At 39.9% G+C, this 23,997-nt stretch overlaps 3 protein-coding genes across 3 annotated transcripts; 1 reads left to right on the top strand and 2 right to left on the bottom strand.

The window, feature by feature from the left end:
• Positions 1–1,655: 1,655 nt before the first annotated feature.
• LOC146620164 (calpain-2 catalytic subunit-like) lies at positions 1,656–9,172 on the bottom strand. The gene is made up of 21 exons (XM_085369423.1): positions 8,936–9,172; positions 8,734–8,803; positions 8,440–8,558; positions 7,070–7,203; positions 6,803–6,971; positions 6,617–6,700; positions 6,424–6,509; positions 6,025–6,099; positions 5,428–5,588; positions 5,164–5,333; positions 5,058–5,069; positions 4,708–4,919; positions 4,523–4,559; positions 4,273–4,338; positions 4,140–4,197; positions 3,991–4,055; positions 3,805–3,873; positions 3,634–3,712; positions 1,908–2,024; positions 1,765–1,823; positions 1,656–1,679 (listed from the first exon to the last, which is right to left on the bottom strand). The coding sequence occupies exons 1-21, from the start codon at positions 9,170–9,172 to the stop codon at positions 1,656–1,658; spliced, it is 2,103 nt and encodes a 700-aa protein (XP_085225549.1).
• A 2,830-nt stretch (positions 9,173–12,002) lies between these two features.
• capn1a (calpain 1, (mu/I) large subunit a) lies at positions 12,003–22,100 on the top strand. The gene is made up of 22 exons (XM_085368808.1): positions 12,003–12,130; positions 13,880–14,126; positions 15,816–15,885; positions 15,974–16,092; positions 16,165–16,298; positions 16,405–16,573; positions 16,671–16,754; positions 16,855–16,940; positions 17,867–17,941; positions 18,434–18,594; positions 18,715–18,884; positions 18,983–18,994; positions 19,147–19,358; positions 19,450–19,489; positions 19,595–19,660; positions 19,845–19,902; positions 20,061–20,125; positions 20,235–20,303; positions 20,380–20,458; positions 20,809–20,922; positions 21,026–21,084; positions 21,171–22,100. The coding sequence occupies exons 2-22, from the start codon at positions 13,881–13,883 to the stop codon at positions 21,195–21,197; spliced, it is 2,115 nt and encodes a 704-aa protein (XP_085224934.1). The 5' UTR covers positions 12,003–12,130; position 13,880; the 3' UTR covers positions 21,198–22,100.
• Positions 22,101–22,251: 151 nt separating this feature from the next.
• On the bottom strand, positions 22,252–23,968 carry mrpl14 (mitochondrial ribosomal protein L14). Its single transcript, XM_085369422.1, has 4 exons — positions 23,943–23,968; positions 23,774–23,842; positions 23,475–23,577; positions 22,252–22,674 (listed from the first exon to the last, which is right to left on the bottom strand). The coding sequence occupies exons 3-4, from the start codon at positions 23,552–23,554 to the stop codon at positions 22,308–22,310; spliced, it is 447 nt and encodes a 148-aa protein (XP_085225548.1). The 5' UTR covers positions 23,555–23,577; positions 23,774–23,842; positions 23,943–23,968; the 3' UTR covers positions 22,252–22,307.
• Positions 23,969–23,997: the final 29 nt, after the last annotated feature.

Here is a 23,997-nt window from a genome sequence, read left to right as displayed (position 1 = left end):
ACTGTTGCTGTCGGGTGTGGTCAGCACTTTTCCAAGGTGAATCCAATTTCTTTTTTTTGCAGATGAGAATGGTTTTACTTTGCGTAACGACTTTGTGAATGCTGAAAAGGAATTGGCATCAAAACCAAACTGTCAAAGTAAACGGAAAGAATGTCATATAGACCTGAGACATAATTTCCAGGCAAAAGTAACAGTGAAAGAATGATTTACATCAAAAATGAATTTGCCTAATTCTGATCAACAAAAAGCAAAAGTGTGAAATTGAAAAGTTATTTCAAGCATATTCCTCGAAACATCACATTTATTTCATGCTAGTTTTTAAAGGACAAAAAGTGGAAAAAGAAACAACTGACTGTTGTTGTTGTTTTTACCCGAATAAAGATTCTTTGAGCAAATGCACTGTGCTATGTTTGCAGATTTAAAATCTTCAGATTCTCACACAAAGTTTCCATCAACTAATTGAGTTGCATGAAACACAAACAAACAAATGTGTAGATATATATATATATGACTTTTTAGCACAAGCTTGAATTCTTCAGCTGAGGTCCTCTACAACATTTATGCACTGTGGATTAAAAAACAAAAACAGGCACAAGTTACTATCTATCCATCCATTCACTTCAGTTCAGTTGAGTTTAATTCAGTTTTATTTATATGGCATCAAATTACAACGATGGTTGGTATTTTATTTTGCAGTGTAGAGACTCATGATTAAATCTGTAGCAGATGAGTTCTTTCTTCTGAAAAATTCACCTCTATTTGACCTGTCCCATCCTTGTCCAAAGTTTTAAAGGAGTCTGTTGAAGTTAAGTGAACATTGAAATATTTTGTCTCATGTCAGTGAGACAAAAATATGATCATGAGGACAGAAACTCCCTGAAGAGAGTCTCCAAGCGAACCAGGCAGCACAGGAAGTTGTCAAAGTCAATGGTGGGATTTGCTTCAGTGTAGTGGCCACAATTATGTAATTCAGAGGTTTTTTGATTGTGAAACCTGAGGAAAAAAACAAAGGCAAAACATACCTGACTGCTTCAGTCTTTACTCTTTCAGACCTTTCCAATCTCTGAAAGCCTCTTAAATGTTAGGGCAACGGTAGAGAAACAAAAAGGGTGAAATCTTGCACTTCTCGACAGCATTTCGCATCTCAGAGGAGCTCGTGCAGCCACTTTGTTCTGCATCTCTCTTGTTGTGAGAGAGTGTCATATGTGCAGTTCACCTGTCACCACACCCTTTATTTTGCATGCCAGAAAACTTGTTCCAGCTCAGCAGTTTCAGTCACAGACCACCTTCTGAATTTTGCTGAGTAATTTAAACATTTGACTTGTAACAAAAAAGAGTGCAGATGCCATAGTTTCTTAGTTTGTTTTATTTTTTATTTTTAACATGTTTTTATAGCTTGACAGAAGTTGTAAGAAATGAAAAGCAAAATACCCACCAAGACTACCAAGTTTTTCCCTACTGAACAGAAATATTTGCAGAAAAACCAACTAACATGGCATGTTATACATGTCAGTCATAGTATAGCCCAAAGGGACTTTAGCATTTGGAATATACTGTGTGAAAAGTAAATCAGAAATAAAGGAACTCTCTGTTGATCAGCTGATCTTTCTCTGTGCTCACATCTGAAAGGGGTCCTTGTTGTGTCGCTGTCAGGGCTAGTAGATTGCCAGGCACAGCCACTGCAATAAAAAACAACATTATGCAGCTAGCGGCCCGAATGAGAAGTGCTGAAAAACCAGCAGCCTTTGTTATATTCCTACACACCTGCTGCATGTTCAGCTCAATCTTGCCCGAGTCATCCCTTTCCAGGGTCTTAAACACTTCTGGTAAAGCAGCAAAGACAAAAATAAATTTCAGACAGCGATAAAACATGTAGAAGTGATGTTGCTGTGTTTAGTGACACTTACTAAAGAGCATTTCCAGTTTAAAGAGACAGCCTACAAAGCTGTCAAAGTGTATGGCATACTGAGCATCAGCGTAACGATTCACAACAGCTCTCAGCACAGCACTGTTGATCTGGAACCCTGGGAAACAAAAACATTTCCATCTTATCTACGGTGACCATATTTTGATTTCCAAAAAAGAGGACACTTGGTCCAGTCATGAAGAACTTTAATGATACTGTTTGCTTAAAGAAAAATTTTAAAAACATATTTAAACGATGCCTTCTGTGTGCTGTTAATGAATGGTGAAATAAAAAATGTCATGTAGGCATTTACAAGTCAACAAGTGCAAAAAAATAACTTAAAAACCTCTGGAATTAAATAATGGTACAGAAATAAGGCCTTATCTGTATAAGAAAAATTACCAGTATTGGGTCGGGACAAGGGAAATTTCTTTTGCAGTTCGTCTGAAAAGCTGCACTTGCGCTTTGGCATCTTTTAAACTTTTAAAGAGGCGCACTCTGTCCCGTCTGTGAGGCAGAACAACCACTCACAAAGCAGCAGCTCGTCGATGACGTCACACATATGGGTCCTCTGTAGGCCCATAGAAAAACCGGGACATTTTCATTAATCTCAAAAATCCACCCGGATGCCCCGGACAGAACTTTAAAAGTGGACATATCCAGGGAACCGTAATCTTATCTCCATATATTTGAGGAAGATCTGATGCTGGGGAAGTACAGTGTTGAAAAGATTTCATATATACGTAAACTCTACAATAGCTTAGGAGTCGTGTTACACAGCCTCAGCCATGCATGTTTAGTTCCTGTGGAACAGTACACCTGAATAGTACATACAAGGCGGCAGTCCCCTAACTGGCTAATATAGTTCTATCACTTCTTTTCCATGTCACACAAATTAAAACACAGATAAACATTAATATGCACACACATGCTTTTGTCTGTTTGTGTAAGTCTCAGTAGTCAAATACAATATAATCCCAGAAAAATCAACTTTTGAAATGTGAATTTCTTGGTTTTTCACAAGCGTATCAGACCTGGCAGTTTCTAATATGTATATCATCCTATAGCCACAATGCCACAAGGAGTGACAGTGTAGTCACACCCTAAAGCATTCTCTTTATGCTCTTTTTGACTGTTGGGACCATTAAATAAGACTTGAATCCACAAACTTCTGTAAGGTCAGACTTAATGCAGTCAAAAGGTGATGCACCTGTTGGCCACTAAAATGAATCTATGTTCATAAGTGTTAATTATTAATTATTAAACATCATGCCATTGTCAAAAGAAACCCAAGAACAGATGAGAAACAAAGTAATTGACATCTATCAGTCTGGAAAGGGTGTCAAAGCCACTGCTAAGGCTTTGGGACTCCAGTGAACCACAGTGAGAGCCATTATTCACAAATGAAGAAGACTTGGAACAGCGGTGACATTTCCCAGGAGTGACCACGGACTCATCCAGGAGGTCACAAAAGCACCCAGAACAACAAAACTACAGGTGTGACTTGTCTCAGTTAAGGTCAGCCTTCATGATCCAACAATAAGAAAGAGACTGTGCAAAAATAGCATCGATGAGAGAGTACCAAGGAGAAAACCACTGCCGACCAAAAAGAGCACAAAGGCTCGTTTCACTTTTGCCAAAAACATCTTGATGATCCCCGAGACTTTAGGAAAACATTCTGTGGACTGACGGGACAAAAGCGGGACTTTTTGGATGGTTAAAGTTACCTGCTTTACTGGCAGCATCTCTCATCTCATGGGAGCTCATGGTACCAGATTTGTCTGTGTCATGACTCTTGAAGATCTCCTGTATGAGCCAAGAAGCCATGCCTTGCGTTAACATATACACAGATGTGTTCAAGGATAAGCAGCATGGATTTGAAACTATTTAAATCTCACCAAGTATTTTTGGATTTTCTTCCAAATCAACTGGAATTCCATCAGTCCCAACTTCCCACTTTCATCTTTCTGGACAATGTCAAGGTTACTATGAAGCTCACCATCAGTTATTTATGTACTTTAACTTCCAGATTATACGATTACTTAAACCTAAAAAAAATTGCAGTCGACTCCTTAATAGGATACATCCAGCAGACTGACCATAAGGCGACCTGTCTCAAGGCTGAATCCATCAGTTTTAATGTCAGACCCTGCAGGAAAATGACAACATATTTCTCACTCCAACTATTAATTCATTAAAAAAAAAGAGTGCTTTAAACTTTTGTTGTACTCACGCTGAGAAACTGCATTGTTTAAAATTTTGATCAGTTCAAAGGCAGACACCTCCGTGTTCTGTTTGAAAAGTGGCAGTCATTAACTTCAGAGCCAAATAACAGTAATAAAAGGTTCTTATGTCCCTCAACATACATTTCCAGCCAGCTGCTTGAAGAGTTGCTTCAATTGAGGATCTACATCCTTTTCAGATACCTTGTCCTGTGAGAGAAAAACAGAGAAGATAAAAACAACGAACTGATCAATTTGGACCATGAATGTTAAGCATTTAAGTTTCAGGATGGCATATATGCTTCAGTTTCAGATGTAACGAAGAAAGAAAAGTAAGTCTCAAAAAAGCAGTTTTATTTTATGCACGAACAGCTGTCAGGTGTCACATTATTACCTCCTTTATCTTAGCATCAATTTTCTGCTCCAGTCGTCTGAGGAAAGAGAAACACACCTTTAGCACAGTCTTTCTGATTAAAAAGCTTACTTTTTTAGCTTTAGCTTTGCTTTTCAACTTCAGTGGCAGTAGAAAGTAAAGTGCTGAAATCTGAGGAATTATTCTGCTTGTCACATTACAGATACCTGGTTGCAGCCTCTTTTTCTGTGAACACCCTGAGAATGAAGCTGCCGTTCTTGTGGGGATGGAAGGTTGAGGGAATTATGGCATATTCTCCCGGTGGGAGATTGAATCGGCCACACACTTCCCGTGTGTTGATGAAATTGGGGCTCATGGCTACATGTTTCTGACGCAGCAGGACGTCAGGCCCAAGGCGGACATTTTTGCAACCTTTGTACTGAACAGATACAGAAAGTCAGGCTCCTCTCAATGCAATCAGTCGAGCTATGTTTGTGATTCTTGTGATTTCCACTTTCTTTTTCAAATTTCAGCTTAAAAGAGAAGGAAAGAGTTAAAGGAAAGTAGACATACAAACCTCATCTGGAACCTGCAAGAAAGGAAACAAATATATCTTAGAAAATTTGTCAGCTGTCAAAAAAAGTATGTGATTTTATGAGCAATATGAAATGAAGCTAAGGTACCTTATAAATGGCAAAACCGATTGTCTCGAGGTTGGGGTCAACCTTCATCAGCCGTCGTCCATCCTTTTGCATCAACCCCACCAGAAAGGTGCATCCGTGCTTCCCATCCAAAGGATTATCATCCACATCCTCTAGACGCAACAGGAACTGAGGATTGGATGGGAATGTGGCTGGACAGCAAGTCAAAATAATAATAATTTTTATAATCTGGACCATGAAAGGAGTTCTTATTCAGACATACAAGGTTTTTGATTTCATTCTAACCTGTGTGATTCCGGCAGCCGCCAGCAGTGGAGCCGACCCTCCACATCCCTTCAAACTGGCAGTAGTTCCAGTGACCCACATCATCACTAGTGAGTGTATCTGGGGTCAAATTACAGATCTCCAGCTTGGAGAAATTCCTGATGAAGTCTGAGTAGGACATCCTGAGAAGAACAATTTCTCCTTAAGATAATATTCGGATCATTTTTTAAAGCATGTGTCTTAATGTTAAAGGTACTTTTTGTCCAAAACCTCTGCACGATTTAAGGAAACCACAAGGTGGCAGCATTTTATCGGAAAGTAGTTGACCAGCTTGAACAGGATTACAGTTTTAAAATATTTTTCTTTCTATGTTGTTGTTCAAAGTGGTATTACATACAGTCCAGCTTTAACTCAACTTGAGATGATGTCTTTTGCAACATAATACCTGGATGGTTTGTCATTCTTTTGATCGTTTTGGCTTGTTTTAGAAACTTTTACACGATTCTTCAATGAAGGCTTTTTTAAAGCAGTTTTGATCATAAAGAGCTTTTTGATATTATTCTATTATCATAAAATTTTAATTTTCAGTCAGTATAATGTAGAAGCATGTAGAATTACCAGAACTCTCCATCTTCAGCCACATTGTTTAACTTCAACTTCTCATCTTCAGTGACATGGCTCCATTCACTGGATCTAATTTTGATATTAGGAAGAATCCTAGTATTAATAAATAGTAGCTAATGATCCATCCATCCATCCAACCAAGCATCCATCCATGCCACTTATCCAGCTCTAACTTATTCCTGGTGCACAGAGGTGTTCCCAGGCCAACTGAGAGATATAATATCTCAAGGTTGCCTTGTGTCTGCCAGAAACATCTCACCTAAGAAGCATCTAGGTGGGATCCAAATCACATGTCCCGAACCACCGCCACTGACTTCCATCAATGTAGAGAACCAGTGGCTATATTCTGAGCTCCTCACACAACCTTTATATGTACAAAATATAAATATTCACCCATCACTCCAAGGGCCTGTCCATTCCACCTCACCCCACGGGTTCCTGATGCGAACCAACTGCACTTGTTGCCCTTTAAAATTAGCCTTGAAGAATAAAGCACATTTAATAGGAATCCAATGTAGTGCACGCTTTTTTTTTTGTTTTCTTTTTTAATTTGAATACCAGTTCACAGTCTATATAATCCGCGTACCTCCTCTGCACCGGTGAGAGAGTATGCATGTCCTTTTACAAGCTTTAGAGATGTAACTGCCTCTGACTCATAGGCACTGGTGATCTGAAAACAGCGAAATTTAAATCCAGTGTGATAATGTCTATCAGACTGATGTCATGCTTATGTGCAAACTGTAATGCAAATCATGATGCAAATAAGACTTACATCAATAGAGCAACCCATCAGTGAACCCAGGCTCAGGGCCCTCTGAATAATGTGAAAGAGATTTGCTGGAGCCTCTTTTAGGTTGTATGTTTCTGCAATTCCTCCGGTGAAATCCTCAAAACCCTCAATAGTGTTTCCTCCTGTCAAAGCCTCGTAGCTGCCATACACCCTGTCAGGCACAAAGGAACATGGGTAGTGTAAATGTATATGTGTACACATACACGCCATTATGATGAAGCAAAAAAATATATGAAGAGCTATCCATACTTAGCGTAGGCCTTCTCCAGCAGTGCGCTCCAAAACTCTGAGCCCTCCGCTGAGTGAACAAACAGCAGCTTTCCATCTTTGGTGGGCAAACGATCATCAACCACCACATCCACCCACTCACCAAACTGCCAGAACTGATAGAAAACATTGATAAGTGTGAGTGCTTTTTTATTAATGAACAAGATTTTGAGATCAAGTTTGTTGAACTGTTAACTTAGCACTGTTACCCGAGCTTCTGGTCGGTTCTTAGTGACAGGTTATACATGATCTGGTGAACGGACAGGTTCTTAAAACACTTTCCTAGTCTGTTTGCACACCCAAAGCACCCTAAACCTCTGAAAACATTAAATACACACTCGTCTTGTAAAAGTGCAAGGAGACTTTTTTCCTCGGGGGTGATTATTCTATCATCTAACTAGGCAGATAATAAGTAACTTCTCTAAATGCTTTCTCATACATTTTTACTGTATATGTGTGTATGTGTGTGTGTGTGTGGGGGGGGGGGGGGGGGGGGGGGGTGTTAGCAAGCGCATCACCTGGACATGCCCTCAGGTTGTCAACACTGTCAACATTGTGACACGTAGTAAGCGCTGGGGCCTGTTAAAACTTATCCAAACACTAGTGCTGTGTGATATTGCAAAATTTGGTGCCGATCTGATAGCAAGTAAATACGGAGCCAGTATTTTTGATACTTTCAAATTAAAAAGGGAACTGTAGTGGTGATCTGCGTGCTGAGAGTTATGAGATGAATCATCATTAGTTTTCAAATTCTGAAGACATTTTAAGGACCACTAAATCTTTGTGATTTATACTAGTTAATTTTACAAATAGTAATCCACAAAACACAAACAATTTTTTTAGACACTGAATGTAAATGTGCTTGTTTCACAAGGTCTTTGGCTCAACCTCTGTTGTTTAAATAGGCTATAAATAACATATACAGTCAGCACAAAAAGGTTCAGACATGTTTAATAGTGTATGTCTAAGGTATATTTTTTTCATAGCCAAAAGTAAATCATAATTTATTTGACACCATACAGTTGGCTATAAACTGAACTAAGAGGATATAAACAGTATTGATCCTAGTATCAATCTGATACCAATACCAGCATTTGTATCGATGCAGTCACATCTGGACTGATCTTCCCTTCAGTAGTTGGCAGAGGTGGGAATAAGCACTTTGGTCAAAAAAGTTAACTGAAGTGCTTTGAATGACAGTACAAATCTGTTTGAACTGCCACAAGGTACCGCAGAGTGTAATCTAATTAGTATTATATGTATGTCACTTCTTACCAAAAGTGTAATTGTATTTAGAATTTATTAACAAAACCAGATAAGAAAATTAGCAAGTGGAGCAAAAGTTTCCTGACCTGAAAGTGAAATATCCCAGCATAACCTTCAGTAAAGCTTTGGTCAGGAGGCACCACACGAGCCAGAATGTCCTGGTTCAAAGTCAGAGAAGCTATGGCAGCTAAGAGCCAGCAGTCACCTGCACGGTAAGGACAGATATATGACTACATGCCCTGAGGTCATGGGCAGCATGTGCTGGTCTCAACAGCGTAGCAGCTTTGCAACCAACAAACAACCATTGCAGAATATGTGGGTGCTACTCACAAATGTCTAAAAAACACAGCTCACCTCATTATTGAGCTGTCATCACTTACCCAGAGTTCCCTGCCGAATGTCCGTCCTTGTAGCGCCGTCATCAATGAACTGAGGGTTGGAACAAAGCTCCTGCAATGAAAGCAAAACATCCTTCAGTAATGGGAAGTACAGTATAATTAGATTAATGAATAAAATAATGAAAATCTTGTAAATATGATATGTTTGTGTTAAAAATGATTGTTTGCTTTGTTGGCCTCTTACCGTTGGCCTCTTCCAAACGATGCCCTTAGTCTTTGATGAGTATGGTCCCAGCTGGTTGTAGCCCAGTGATTTAGGCTCAGGAGGAAAGCGATCGTCCTGAAACAGGTGGCCGGTCTCCAGACACTGCTGCCGCAGAGCCTCATAATCTTGCTTGTAGAATTTCACTGCCTGTGCGTTGGTGCCAATGCCCAATTCCCTGTCTTGCTGACGGGCCAGTCGACTTGCTGTAGATGTCATCGTCACAAGAATCCGGTCGCAGTAAATGTCCTTCTTTGTCCTTTCTTTCAGGCTTCACTGATGAACAAATCTTTCGCCAGGTGAACACAATCCGAAGTACCTTTGTGTCAGCCTTCTTTATAGCTCTCTCAGGTTCTTGGAACACGGGGTCAGGTGACAAATAGGGTGGGGCTGCTAGGACAGGTGAGGCAAACAGCAGCCAACAGCAGCTCTAAGCAAATCTGCACTAATATGGCAGTGACCACAACTGAAAGACAAATACGGACTACACCCAAGGGACATTCTTATCCTACATTTTAATCTCATCTGTATGTATGGTGGAGATAGGTATGCCTCCCACTTTAAATTTGGACTTTTACACATTCTGTAATAATCTATAGAAGTACCATAACCCAAAAAATAGAGATGTTTTCTCTCCAAGCGTGATTACATGTGGTAACTATAGTTAAGAGTTGTGAAAGGGACTCTTAAAAACATATAGAATGAAGCAACCATCAAACTGAGCTTGAAAACAACTGGGATCTAAATGACACTGCAACACTAAGCCTGGTTGATGCACAGATCCAATTGCGTGTAAACATATACTCTTATTCATCACATCCTCCATGCAGAGCACAGCAAAGTTAAGCTTTAGTCAAACACTTCCTGAAGTCAGTTTGATTAGGAGTTACACTGACTGCAAGCTGTTGGCACGAGTTGTTGTTGTTGTTTTTTTCTCTTTTAACAGAACACGATTCATGTGCGAAAGGCAGGAAAACAGACACCTGAATACATACGACTTCTTTTAAGAGACGATTTCCATCTTAAATCTTATCCAACACTGGAGCAAAAGCAGCTCATGAACGTTGCATCATAAACCCCTAACCGCTGTGTTTACACTGTCTTGTTTATAAACATAACATGGAAAATGAGCGTCAAAAACAAGCATAGCCTTCAGACATAATAATTCATTATTATTTACCACAGGGTGGGACTGCACTGAGCTCCCTGTTGCAGCTACTTTGAACCAAAAGTTTTGCATGAGAGACAAAAACAGGAAGAAGGCACAATACAGATTTCCAGGGGCAGACTCAAAAACAGGACATTAATCACATGATGTCTGTTACCTTTGACAAACAGACTTCACCTGCTGTCTTTGTGTCAGCAAAATGTAATGTTGATCTTACTGCAACATTGCTTTACCAGAACACAACAAACCAACACTCTTACAGCTAAATAAATCGAATCCATCTATAAGTACAACAGTTCTTGTGTGTTTATGACATGTTGTTTTAGTTCTCTGCAAAGGCCTCGGCCGAGTCACAGACTTGAACTGCAATATTAGCTTTTTTGGCCACTTGGAGGCACTGTGATAGTCGCGTATTTTTAACTTCCGTTAAAAACAGGCCAGTTCAAATACCTGAACCTGAACAAAGGATGAGATCATATTTACACCAGCTATATTTGTACCTTAATCTTTGTAGTCATTTATAACACTTTATCTCCCTGGTAATAATTATTTGGTGTTATCAAGCTTATGATTAACCTTTATAGCGATGATATTAAACTCTCACAAATGTAGTTTTGCTTTCGGTCCTATAAACACCTTTTGAATATAAACACGAGAACTGAAGACAGAATCATTTATGATTGCATTTACACTTTAGGATACATTGTTTGTATTTCGGTGTTTCTTTAGCTCGCACTTAAAGAGTGCGGTTCAGCTATTATTGGGTATTTAATATTTGGTTACTATTTGGTTAATATTTGGTTACCTTTTTCAGAAAAGCATGATTGTTAGTGTTTTATTCATCTACTCTTAACCCAAGATAAGCACTGATGTAATGATCAAAATAAACTCTTCATTGTTAGAAAGACAACCTGAAGTCAGTGCAGGGCAGAGGGTTATGTACTGTAAGCATATGAGACAATGTGCCCTAAAAAATGACAACTACAGAAACTGACTAAAGAGACTTGAGAGCTCTGACTTGACTGCAGTTCATTTATCATGCTTCTCCTGCGCTGGCACTGCGTTTAGGATAATTGCCATACGAAGTCACTGTTAATCAGATGCTTTCCAGATGGTATTCCATGGTGGATCAAAATCTGATGGCACTTTTTGTGTTCATAATCTCCAACATTACTGGCAGAAAAATATCCGAAAACAATGACAGAGCCGCAGATGGCTGCAGAGGCTCTCTGTTGCAACCTCTCCTGAACCTTGTCTGTACATGTCAATCAAAAGTTGAACCAGAAACTCCAAATTTTGGATTCATCACTCCATTCTTAATGGTTTTTAGTCCGGTTCTTGTGTAATTTGTCATATCTCAGCCTCTGTCTCCGTTTCCTTTCTTTTTTCTTGACAGGAAAAACTTAATTTTCTGATAAAACTTCAGAAAACAGATGGTTTAACTGAAGGGCCAGATGAATCCTGCCTCAGGTCTTTGATTAACCTTTTCCTATTTCTTAAAGAGATGACTTTCAGATACTGTTCTTCTCCCAAGGATAGTTTTTAGGCCTGCCACTTCTACTTTTGCCCTCAGGTTGTCAGGACCCACCTCACACTGTGCCAATATACCAGGTTTTAGGCTAATAGCTCAAAATAGTCAGGTACAATAATCAAGAAGATTTCTATTTAGGCCTAAATTTGACGGTGTTATACAGTATTACAGAATAATGTTGCAGTCAGTTGTAATTTCAGCCTTTCATATTTTCATAGCGTGATATTGACCAATGTAAGTGTTTTGTTCATGGTTAACTGCCATCTTTAGCGCCTCCAGCGGCAGTGTGTGGTGGGTGTGAGCGGTGGCCCCTCCTCCTGTAGGGGCGTGGGCGGTGCAGCAGTGTGGACGGTGCAGAGGGGTTGGACCTTGGTCTGGACCTGCGATCCAACGGAACCAGTGTCTCCACCAGATTTATACAGTTTACTACTGTATCCAGTTCATTTGCAAGGAGCTGGAAATTAGCGTGAAAGCGGCGGTGAGTGTCGTTTTGTGCGTTTTATTTCTTTGTTATTTGGAGAGCTTGAAGTTAACGGTGCCTTGTGAAGTGCAGGCCACAGTGCGGTTTGTTTGATTTGATTTAATGCATGCTTTATCTCTCGCAAGAGTCAAGACAAATAACAGCCGTCTAATTCTGAGATCACAGATTTAATTCAGCTGCGTTATCCAGGGTTAAATGAGAGTGTGAATGTGCTCTGCTGTTACCAGAAATCTTTAAAGCGGGTGCGCGTAAAGACAGGCCTGCAGCACACTTCTGAACAGGTGCTCTAAACCATTTGTGTAATGACATAATGTCACTTTTAAGTCTGGGGCCTGTGAAATCACAAATGAACTGAAGGAGCAAACGTGCATTACTCAGACACTAATACTGCTCCTCTGTTTTTTGTTTTTATTTTTTTATTGACAGACTGTTGTTTTTTGTTAGGGTGCTGCTGAAGTCCTATTGATTACTTTATTTGGAGGAAATAAAAAGATCCTTGTGATCAGCAGTCTTTGAAAGAGCAGAGAGGAATTCCCGCAGCTCAATGGGGAGTGGGGCCTCAGAGCGGGGGCACGATGGCCCTTTAAACAATGTTCCTGTCTGCGGGTTGTTTTTACCAAAAGCATAGCCTGTTTTTGCACACCAGCTCATTCTCCAACCTAACCATTTTTCTCACGAATGTCCTGGCCCCCTCACCACTGCAGCTCCAGCCCAGTTTACCCTTCCAACTTTCAGCGCCCAGATTATTTACCTAACTTGGCTCATTTGGATTCCTTTTGAGGCAAGTAGAGAGCCAAAGGATCTAGTCAGCACTGATTCATGAGGTACCAAATTCAAGTCTAAGGGAAGTTTACGTCTTTTGAACTCATGATTTCCTTGCATAGGTTTTTTTGCATAGATTTGAATATAGCCTGGAAAATAAGACACCCCCTCCCCCCCAATCAATTTTAAACTCTGCATTTCCCTTGTATTGTGTATCTGATTTAAGAAAAAAAAAAAGCAGCTTATGTGAATGACCTTTCTCTCTGTTTTTGTCTGATTCCCCCTCTCAGCTTGCAAATACAGACAAGGTATCACATTTCTTCTTTTGCTGCTCTGGGTTCAGGGTGGTGATTCTTATAACACAGTTACCCATAGTCACTATTCTTTGTTAATGCCATCACTTATCATTTGGTTTTCATGATAATACAAAATGAACTTGGAGCTAAACTAAGAATGAAAAAACTGAGTTATGACAGGTTTTACCAGGGAAACTCGCAGGATTTGCTTTCTGTGGGGCCGTAACCTGGAATGAGGAAATACTGAGGTCATAAATCTGGTCACTTTGCACCTCACTACACTCAGAAAAACAATTCTTAAACATTTTGAAAAATTTTGAAAAAATGCATTTTATTAAGTGAAGGAATTGTTATTTTTTTGCATATGAAATGTAAAAAAAAATCTGAAATGCCTATTTTTTTTAAGTTGTTTACATTACCTATAAGGGACAATAATAATAATAATAATAAATGACTTGACAGACCTCAGTGTTCTCAGAGCCTACAGCCTTCACTTTTATGCTAGATGCAAGCTAACATCATAATGCTGAATTTCTGCGTCACAAAGGGTTCCCAGCTAGCTGAATGCAGGTTTTGATTGCTGTATTATAACTCTTAGACATGAGTGTGTCACAGATTAGCTTGCTGCTATTTATAGATGACACCGTGCATACCCAACCACCAACTCTGTATTTTTATCTTGCACCAGCATGTATTCAGTTGGAGGGATATCTGCAAGCATATATGCCAACAGGCTCCGGGCAGAAGGGATGGGTTCCAAGGACCAAGCTGTGCACTTTGCGGGCCAGGATTACGAGGCACTGAAGCAGGAATGTCTGGAGTCAGGCTGCCTGTTTGAAGACCCCTATTTCCCTGCCGAGCCTCCATCTCTGGGCTTTAAGGAACTTGCCCCCTATTCCTCTAAAACAAAGGATGTGGAGTGGATGAGGCCCACGGTGAGCTAACCGAGAGGATGCACAGGCACCGTAGTCTGTAGTCTTATATGAGAGTCTGAAATTAAAAAATAACATTTATTTTGCAGACATTTATATAAAGACAATTAAAAGTTTATTGCTTTTGGCCCATCTCATATGATATTTCACAACTTGTGTGCTGTTTTGTCTGTCGCTGGACATGACTGGACCTGCCAGCAAACATATCGATGGCAGTTTCTCATTTCATGTCTGCCAGCTCAGACAGAATAAGACAAGTAGAGACAGGGACTTCTCTGACCACAGCAGCTGTTGGCATGTAACACATTCTCTGACCGCTCCCTCCCCGGGACATTTGTTTACAGTGCAGGAAGTTGGCACATAAATGATATGATGCGTCAAACATTATAGTCATGATAACGAGAAAACACACCCTCTTTTCTAAGGTTTTACATATCAGGACATAAACATTATCTAGTCCTCTCCAGTTCTTGGAATTAAATAAATACATCCTCACATGAACAGCAACACGCAATGCGTTACACAATGTTATTCTTCAGTAAAGATGACGCCGTTACGGAGAAACAGTGTTTGAAAAACTAAGCACTGCCCATGATTCATTAGCTTGTAGTGCCACCTTTAGGAGCAATAACATTTTGCTTTCTTTATGACTTTATTAGTTTCATATCACTGAGGAGGAATTTTGTCCCACTTTCCTTTATGGCAGTGCTTCAGTTCATTGCTGGTATTTGTTTATGCACAGCTTTTTAAGGACCGACCACAGCATTTTAGTCAGGTTGAGGTCTGGACGTTTGCTGCTGTGCTTGGGATCATTGTCCTGTTGCTGGATCCAGTTTGGGCCAGGCATTAACAGTCAGACAGATAGCTTCATGTCCCGCAGCTGCAAAACAAACCCAAATCATCACTCCTCCACCACCGTGCTTGACAGTTGCTACAAAGTGTTTGTGCCGATATGCTGTGTTTGGGTTTGTGCATCAAGACCAAACATCTCCCCTTTGGTCTCATCTGTCCAAAGAATATTGTTTCAAAGTTTTGTGATTTGTTCAAATGCAACTTTGCAATTTTAAGCCATGCTGACACGTCCTTTGTTTTGTTTTTTCGGAGAAGAGACTTTCCTCTGGCCACCCTTCCAAATAAGCCACACTTTTTCAGTCTTTTGCCAATTGTGCTGTTATGAACGTTAACATTTTACATGCTAACTGAGGTCAGTAGAGTTTGTAGCTCTTGGGGTTTTTTGTTTTTGCAGTTTAACTTGCATGATTTGACATTGGGGTGAATTTGGCGAGATTTCCTCTCCTGGGAAGATTGGTCACTGCCTTGAATGTTTGCCACTTGAGAGTAATATTTCTCACTGTTGAATGATGCCCTACATTTCATTTGGAAATGGCCTTCTAACACTTCCCAGATTGACAAACAGCACCTGTATCTTTCTTGCTTAGCATTATCTTTAACACACTTGCTTCAGTGAAGCAGTAAGGGTTTTCCACAGTCAACTTCTGTGTTGTTCTCAGACATGCTAAAGGCTGTATTGTTTTTATTATGTCCCAATACATAAAAACCTCAGAATTTAAAGAGGGTGTGCTTTCTTTATACAATGACTGTAGATTAAAAAATGTTCAAATCTTTGACTGTTTGATTTTTGATTTCCAAAAATATTTCTCAGAACAACTTATTTTCTTTTTTTCTCCATAGGAACTAACACAAGACCCTCAGTTCATCGTTGGTGGTGCAACCAGAACAGACATCTGTCAGGGAGCACTGGGTGAGTCATTAATGCTGAATGAAAACCAGGACGCCACAGATGGATGGAGGTTCCTAAAGCTTTTTTTTTTTTTTTTTTTAAATTGCAGGTGACTGCTGGCTCTTAGCAGCCATTGCTTCTCTCACGCTGAATGAGAAGCTTCTTCATCGGGTTGTCCCACACGGTCAGTCCTTCCAAGACGACTATGCAGGAATCTTCCACTTTCAGGTAATTTCACATCATCTCTCTTTGCAAGCACTTCATTTGGACGGAGTTCTTGATTATTGCTCTGTGTTGCAGTTCTGGCAGTTTGGCGAATGGGTAGATGTCGTGATTGATGACAGGTTGCCAGTAAAGGACGGGGAGCTAATGTTTGTCCATTCAGCTGAGGGTAATGAATTCTGGAGTGCACTCCTGGAGAAAGCTTATGCTAAGTAGGTGTCTGCCCGCTACATCGCTTAGCATTTAACAGCAAGCCATAATCTGAAGAGCTGTTGTGTACGGCAATCAATGTGAAGTGTGTTCTTGATGTGCTATCAGGCTGAATGGCTCCTATGAGGCTTTGTCTGGAGGGAGCACCACTGAAGGGTTTGAGGACTTCACTGGTGGTGTGTCTGAGATGTATGAGCTCCGCCGAGCTCCAAGAGATCTCTACAGGATAATTGGCAAAGCGCTGGAGAGAGGCTCCCTGCTGGGCTGCTCCATCGATGTAAGTGCTGAACACATTTTATTAAAAGCACCCCTGTTTCTTTCCATGCTAAAAGGCTCATACTGAGATGCACTAATCATGTTTTATATAAATACAGATCACCAGTGCCTTTGACATGGAGGCTGTTACATTCAAGAAGCTTGTGAAAGGCCACGCCTACTCAGTCACTGGGCTGAAGGAGGTCTGTTTGCTGTTGTTTGCTGGATTGGGCATCGTTTTTAGTCTCTGCCTGACCGTGAAAGTTGTAGTTTTAATTTTTCTGTCATTCTGCTGTTATGTAGGTTAATTTCCATGGCAACACCGAACGCCTCATCCGAATACGTAACCCTTGGGGCCAGGTGGAGTGGACTGGTGCATGGAGTGACAAGTGAGTGTGTTCAAATATGAGTAATATTAATAATGATAATAATCTTGATTTCTTAGTTCTTTGTATATTTATTACACTTACATGTTTTGGATCAAACACTTTGTTGTATTAGACAAAGATAATCTGAGAAAATACAAAATCCAGTTTTAAATTATGATTTCATTTATGGAAACTGAAACTTTGTCATTCAAACTTACCTGACCTTGTGTAAAAAGGTAATTGCCCCTTAAACTGTAACTGGTTGTGCTGACCTTGGCAGCAATAATTACAATCAGGCCTTTGGGATAACTGGCAATGAGTCTTTCACATCACTGCGAAGGATTTTGGCCCACTCTACTTTGCATGACTGCTTTAATTCAGGCACGTTGGAGTGTTTTTGAGCATAAACAGCCTGTTTAAGGTCATGCCAAAGCATCTCACTCTGATTCAAAGTCCAGACATTGAATAGGCCACTCCACTTTGTTTTCTGTTAGCCATTCAGAGGTGTTTCAGATTGCTGTCCTGGTGCATAATCCAAGTATGCTTGATTTTTAGAGCATGAACTGATGGCCACACATTCTCAGTTAGAGCAGAATTCATGGTTCTATCATTTACAGCGAGTCTATTTGGTCTCTCGATTCAGCAGGTTTGGCAGCAAACAGGCCGGTGTGTGGCTAATGAAATTGAACTCAGCTTTCCAAAAAAAGTGGATAATCACAATTAATTCACGATTTAACAAGGAGGGCAATTTTTCACAAAGGACCAGGCAGCATTTTTTCTTTTAATGGACGAAATCATGATTTGAAAATGGCATTTTGTTTTAACTTAGTTTGATCTGAAACATGTCAACATGACAGATATTTAAAAGAAATAACAAATCAGGAAGGGTCAAATACAGTGCACCATCTTCACTAATTGTTCTCGCCTGCTTTTCTTGTCATTTGTAGTTCTCCTGAATGGGATCAGATCGACCCTTCTGAACGAGAAGACTTGCATCTGCAGATGGAAGATGGCGAGTTTTGGTACTAGATGATTTTAAAGAAACAGACAGATATTTTTGCCTGGATGAGAATATTGTGTCTTTGTCTTAACAATAAGCTACAACAAGGCTTTTAGCAAAAACTCAGCATAAACAATCAAAGTTTAAGAGTAAACACTAAACTGACTCTGACCATAGATAGAAAATCTTTGCCTTTAAATCCATTTTGTAAAGATATAAATGTGATTTTATTCCATCCAAAAACAACTTAAAAGCAGTGACTTGCTGCTGGAATGTTAGCTTGTAAAAAACCCCAGCTGGTTTGTTTGTACAGCTGTAATTACGAGTATAATGTGCTGTTAATTATTTCCTTCTGATCTATTATAGTGCTAGGCTTACTGTTTCCCAGCTTCAGGTTTATCATTAACACACAGATATGAGAGTGCTGCAAATTTGATCATCAAACTCTTATAGTGAGTGAAAAAGCACAGTGTTGAACTAGCTGTTTAAGGAAAGCTACAACTACATCTTCCAGGATGTCCTTCAGTGATTTCATCAGGCAGTTTTCTCGACTAGAGATCTGCAACTTGACTCCAGATGCTCTGAGTGACGACAGCCTGAGCCACTGGAACACCATCAAGTTCTACGGCACGTGGAGGAGAGGGAGCACCGCCGGGGGCTGCAGGAACCATCCCAGTGAGTCCTAACTGTGTATACCCCACAAACATGACTTTTACAATCAAGTGTACACAGTTTCCGCAGGTGAGTGACTGTTGGACCATGAAGCAGGCTAACATAAATGTCCCGTCTGTGCAGACACGTTTTGGATCAACCCTCAGTATAAGATCACGCTGCTGGAGGAGGACGACGACCCAGAGGACGATGAGGTGGCGTGCAGTTTTTTAGTAGCCCTCATGCAGAAAGACCGGCGCAGATATCGACGTCAAGGTCAAGACATGCACACCATTGGCTTTGCTCTGTATGAGGTGCGAACAGAGAAAATCTGTATTGTCCCTTTGCCTTGTTTGTATGTTTAAAAGGATCCTCATGCTCATTCCTTAAACTCTTTCCCCTGTTTTTGCAGATTCCAGAAGAGGTAAGCAGAGCATCACTTTACTACTTTTTAAAAAAAATTCATTACCATTACTCTTAGTGTAATGTGAACCATGTGTGTCTGTGATTACAGTAAATGGAGCTAAAAGCCTGCATATGTATTTGAACCAGTGTTCTGCTTGCTGCTGCCTTTAGTACAGAGGCTGCCAAAATGTCCATTTGAAGAAGAATTTCTTTTTGAGCCATTCCTCCTGTGCTCGCTCGGAAACCTTCATCAACCTCCGGGAGGTGAGCACACGGCTCCGTCTGCCTCCAGGAGAGTACCTCATCGTTCCCTCCACCTTTGAGGCCGGTAAAGACGCCGACTTTGTCCTAAGGGTGTTCACTGAGAAGCAGTCAGAGACCGAGTATGTTTACGCTTGTATTTTGTTATTTATTTTCACCCATTACAATGTGTGGAAAAGGAGGCCTTGTACCAATAGAGTTTGTCTGTTGCAGAGAGCTGGATGATGAAGTCTCTGCCGATTTGGGAGAGGATGTACGTATACATCAGTTGGAAATTTTAAATTATTACACGTATTGCAAGAATGCTAAGGCTTTTTGATTTTACACCCTGTACCTACCATGGTTTGCTTTCCTACAGGAAGAAATAACTGAAGATGACATTGATGACTCTTTTAAGGCCATGTTTGCTCAACTTGCAGGAGAGGTAGGTTTTGAAAAGATCTCTCTTACTGCTTAGCATCTTTTCACCTACATACTACTTTTATATAATTATCTGATAAAACACCATATGTAGTGGTAATAGTTGCGTTTGCAGTATTCATGATAGGAACAAAGCCAGTAAAGTTGCTCTTAGTTGCAAAGTTTAGTTGTCCTTCATTGTTTTGCAGGACATGGAGATTTCTATTCATGAGCTGAGGACTATTCTAAACAGAGTCGTCGCCCGGCGTGAGTGTTCTCTTTATTTTGGGTGCAATTCACATATTACTAATACATCTCCCATTACTGTATTAGATTCCACTGTAGTGCCCATTCCCTTTAACTGTGTGTCTTTTTTTAGCCAGATGGTTTGAAGAAGGTCTTTTTTTTTTTTTTTGTCATTTCAGACAAAGACCTGAAGACCGATGGCTTCAGTATGGAGTCTTGTAGGACCATGGTGAACCTGATGGATGTATCCTCTGGTGTTATCACACCTAAATCTTACAAAACTGACTATTTTAGGCATTAAATTGTGCCTTTAGCATGTGATTTGTTTGGCCCCTTGACAAAATGTTTCCTAGAAAGATGGTAGTGCTCGTTTAGGACTTGTGGAGTTTCAGATCCTCTGGAACAAGATCCGAAAGTGGCTGGTAAGAGCGATTAAAACAGGAACGTTATACTTAGATTGTCTGTATTTCTATTTATGTTACCGTCTCCTTCTCTCAGGTCGTTTTCAGACAATTCGACCTCGACAAGTCAGGGGCCATGAGCTCATATGAGATGCGACTTGCTGTGGAAGCAGCAGGTATAATTTTTCATATCAAAGCATCATATTGACACAGCTACACACTGGCTTGCCTGCTTGTTAAACCAAGTATAGGTTAACAGCCAATCACATGGCGTCTCTGAGGTTTACAGAGAATGGTCAGAAACAGAAAAAAATATCCAGTGAGCAGAAGTTCTTTGACCAAAATCTCTGATGAATTGTTTCAAGCATTTTGACTCTGTGCTATTAAGAACTAAAGCAACTCTGAAGGCAAAAGCAGATCCAACCTGGCAGTAGCAAGGCATACCTAATTATGCTATAAAGTAGTCTGCAGAGGGACGTAACACTGACCACTAAGTGAATACTAACCCGTTTTAAACTCTATGTAGGTTTCAAGCTGAATAATCGACTCCACCAGATTCTGGTGGCCCGGTATGCAGAGAATGAGATGATTGACTTTGACAGCTTCATATGCTGCTTGGTTAAGCTTGAAGCCATGTTTAGTAAGTAATGTTGACAGACACATTAGAAATAAAAGCAGCATAGTGGCACCATATTTCATTATTAATGCAGTGGCAATAAATGATGAAAACTTTGAATTAATAGGGTCTTTCCGAAAATTTGACGAGGCAGGATCAGGAGAGGCAGAGTTGACCCTGACAGAGGTGAGTGCTGTTTTAAAAAGAAAATGTATCCAGTATCCTTTTGTCAAACTTTTCTGTTTGTCTAACTTTATTTGTTACCTTGCTAGTGGCTTTATCTGACCATGTGTGGTTGAAGAGAACCTTCTGTTAAGGTGTATCGAGTAAGGGCACAGTGCCTGCAGACTGCCGTGAAGCTGGAGCTATGAAGACCCTTTCGCCCTAGAAACCTTCAGATCCTTTTACACATCCCACCTCAGCTTAAATAAAAGTTGCAAAATAGCTGTGTAACAGAAAACCAAAGTCCAGCAAAGCCAACGTGGTGCATCCTGGACATATTTTAGGATCTATGCAAAGCTACAGCATGTAGCCGTCACCATATGATATAAATGTGTCATCTTTATTTACAGAGCATGGCCATGTGCATGTAGAAAATCACTAGCTGCAATGTTTACTGCGAGTTGGTAAACATGTTTTAATTTTGATGTCACTCTCTGCTGACAATTTCACTCTTTGAAGTCTGTCTGAGAATCTGTTTCTGTGCTATTTCTAAAAGTGCTTTAGTTTCTCAGTAATTGTGCATTCATTTGTTTAAATCTTGTTTTAGTTTTAGTGTTGAGTCAGCAGTTTCACTCTTACACCTGTAGGTGTCACTACGGAGCCAATCTGATGTCAGTGACAAACTTGAAACATTTAATATGTACTGAGTTGAACCTGTTTAACATGACGTTGATGAATTGAAGCCACTCACCTCTTAGGTTTTTTGTTTTTACTAAATTGCACTTCCATTATAGTTGAAGCTGCTTGAGAAGTTGCCTCACATTAATAATGTATCCGTTCACTTTTAGTGACCTTTACAGGAATCACATGATACTGATGATTGCCTTATACACACAGAAAAAAAAAATCATGGTACGAACAACCAGTAAAATGTGCCAGTCATGTGTTACGAATGTATTTCGTGCCGTCAATAAATATTCAAAGGCTCATGATGTTTTTCCATTGTTTCCACAACACAAGTTTGCCCCACATTCTCTTTGGCTACTGGACAAGAAGTGTCTATGCTTTAAAGGTAAAGCCTGTATTTATTGTAAGCTTTGGGATGCTTCTGTAAAAAAGACATGTTTATAAAGATTTGACCTAATTGCAGTACCAAGTTAAAAACCAAAAACAATTGCAATAACATCTGTTCGTTTAAAGTTTATTGAAGACAACTTGAGCACAAAATGTTCACATATTTGACACAGTTAGACAAATGAATTAGCAATTGCCAATACTTTAGAGTAATCTCCCTCTAGTTTACGTAGATGTGTGGGTACAGGGACTTTAATCCTTGTTCCTGTGGGGTTCCCATTGTCCTCAATGAGTACAACATTGTTAGAATCAAAGCGTGGAGCCATCCGCTCTCCAGGCATTTTGTGTCCAACGATAAGCGCCTTCTTCTTTTGTCCTTTAATGGCAAGTAACACTCTGTCACCAACTTTTCCTACGCCGTTCTTGGTGTAGACATGGATCACTCTCGGAGGACGGTGATATGGAGTATTTCCAAGAGAACTGTTGTCCACTACACGTACTCTTGTCATTTTTTGAATGGCTGCAGCAACAGCAGATACACTGACAAGACAAAGAGTATATTAGTCCTGTCCAACTTAAGGAGTTAAGTTCATTACTCATTACCAAGCATCACTGACCATGACAGTCACTTAGATCTCTCAGTCAGCAGGTATGCAAGTAATCCACTTTTCTACTAAAATATAAAGCTAAATATCATGTGATATTGTAAATTGAACAAGTTGCCTCTTATACTGCTCCATAAGCACTTAATAAAGAAATGATTCAGGGCTGGCTCATGGGGGTAATTTAGGACACAAACTGCACCGGATAACTGAATTAGAAAATTCAATTGTATAATAGGACATTGAGGCTGAGGGGCACGCCACTGCTGTAAAATGAAAGTGTTCAGCCTGTCCTATGAGACCAGCTCTTGCATATATTTCAGGAAAACTGTTTACATGTGACTTTAGAAGAATAGGGAAAAATACTCACACATGGAAGGACCTTCCCTTCAAATAATAAAAAACAAACAAACCTCACATCCTTTTTTCCCGCATGTCTGAAAATAATCAGCTCATAAAACCCAGCACTACAGCTTGACTACTAATGACTTTGGACATTCACTATTCAAAAGTTTATTCGGGTTTCCATCTCGTCTTAAACTTAGATTTACAGTAAATGCAGTTTAAATATATAAGAGTTTAAAAACAGCACTGCGGTGTCACATACGCACATTACGCAATATATTTAAAGCTGCAATAAAAATGCTACGTTTTCTGGTCAACTGGATTATTTTTGCTGAATTGGTTTCTTTAGATGGTCTAACAATGGACACAATACAACATTTCTAAGAATTTTACCTGAAATTCCTCTGACAATTTAGGGACGCCGTCTCCATGAGTAGCCCAGAAAGGGATCTTGAGAGCCAGGGAAGAGCCATAATTACAGCAAATACTATGTCCGCTGAAAAGAGAAATAGTGTGTAGTTAGCAGCTAGTAAGCTAAAGGCATTAGCTAACAATCACATGGAAGCCAGACTAAAGCTTATAACAGAGCCGAACACTTCTTGCTTTATAGTCTTTGCAACAAATACTATATCACATATAATAATTATAGAAAGAAGCTTTAAGTTTAAAACAAATGTCTCGCTAATCGTTACCTATATTTTAATTACGCCCCATGCCAATGTCAAAAGTATGGCGTCATCAGCAGGCGACCACCAACCGACCTAGCAGATATATGCGTTATCATGTTGTTGTTAAATAATTCTTATTGCACTTAAGAAAATATGTTTTTATTTATTTAGTTTTATACGTATTACTGCGAACCATTTCATTTCCGTACAGACAGTCCTCACAAAAAGGAAAAGGTTAAACACAAAAA

The sequence above is a fragment of the Diplotaxodon limnothrissa genome, linkage group LG13, assembly GCF_057381915.1.
Source record: "Diplotaxodon limnothrissa isolate DT_005_m linkage group LG13, D_limnothrissa_male_GT1.1, whole genome shotgun sequence".
Taxonomy (NCBI): domain Eukaryota; kingdom Metazoa; phylum Chordata; class Actinopteri; order Cichliformes; family Cichlidae; genus Diplotaxodon; species Diplotaxodon limnothrissa.
This window is presented reverse-complemented; position numbering and strand designations above follow the sequence as displayed.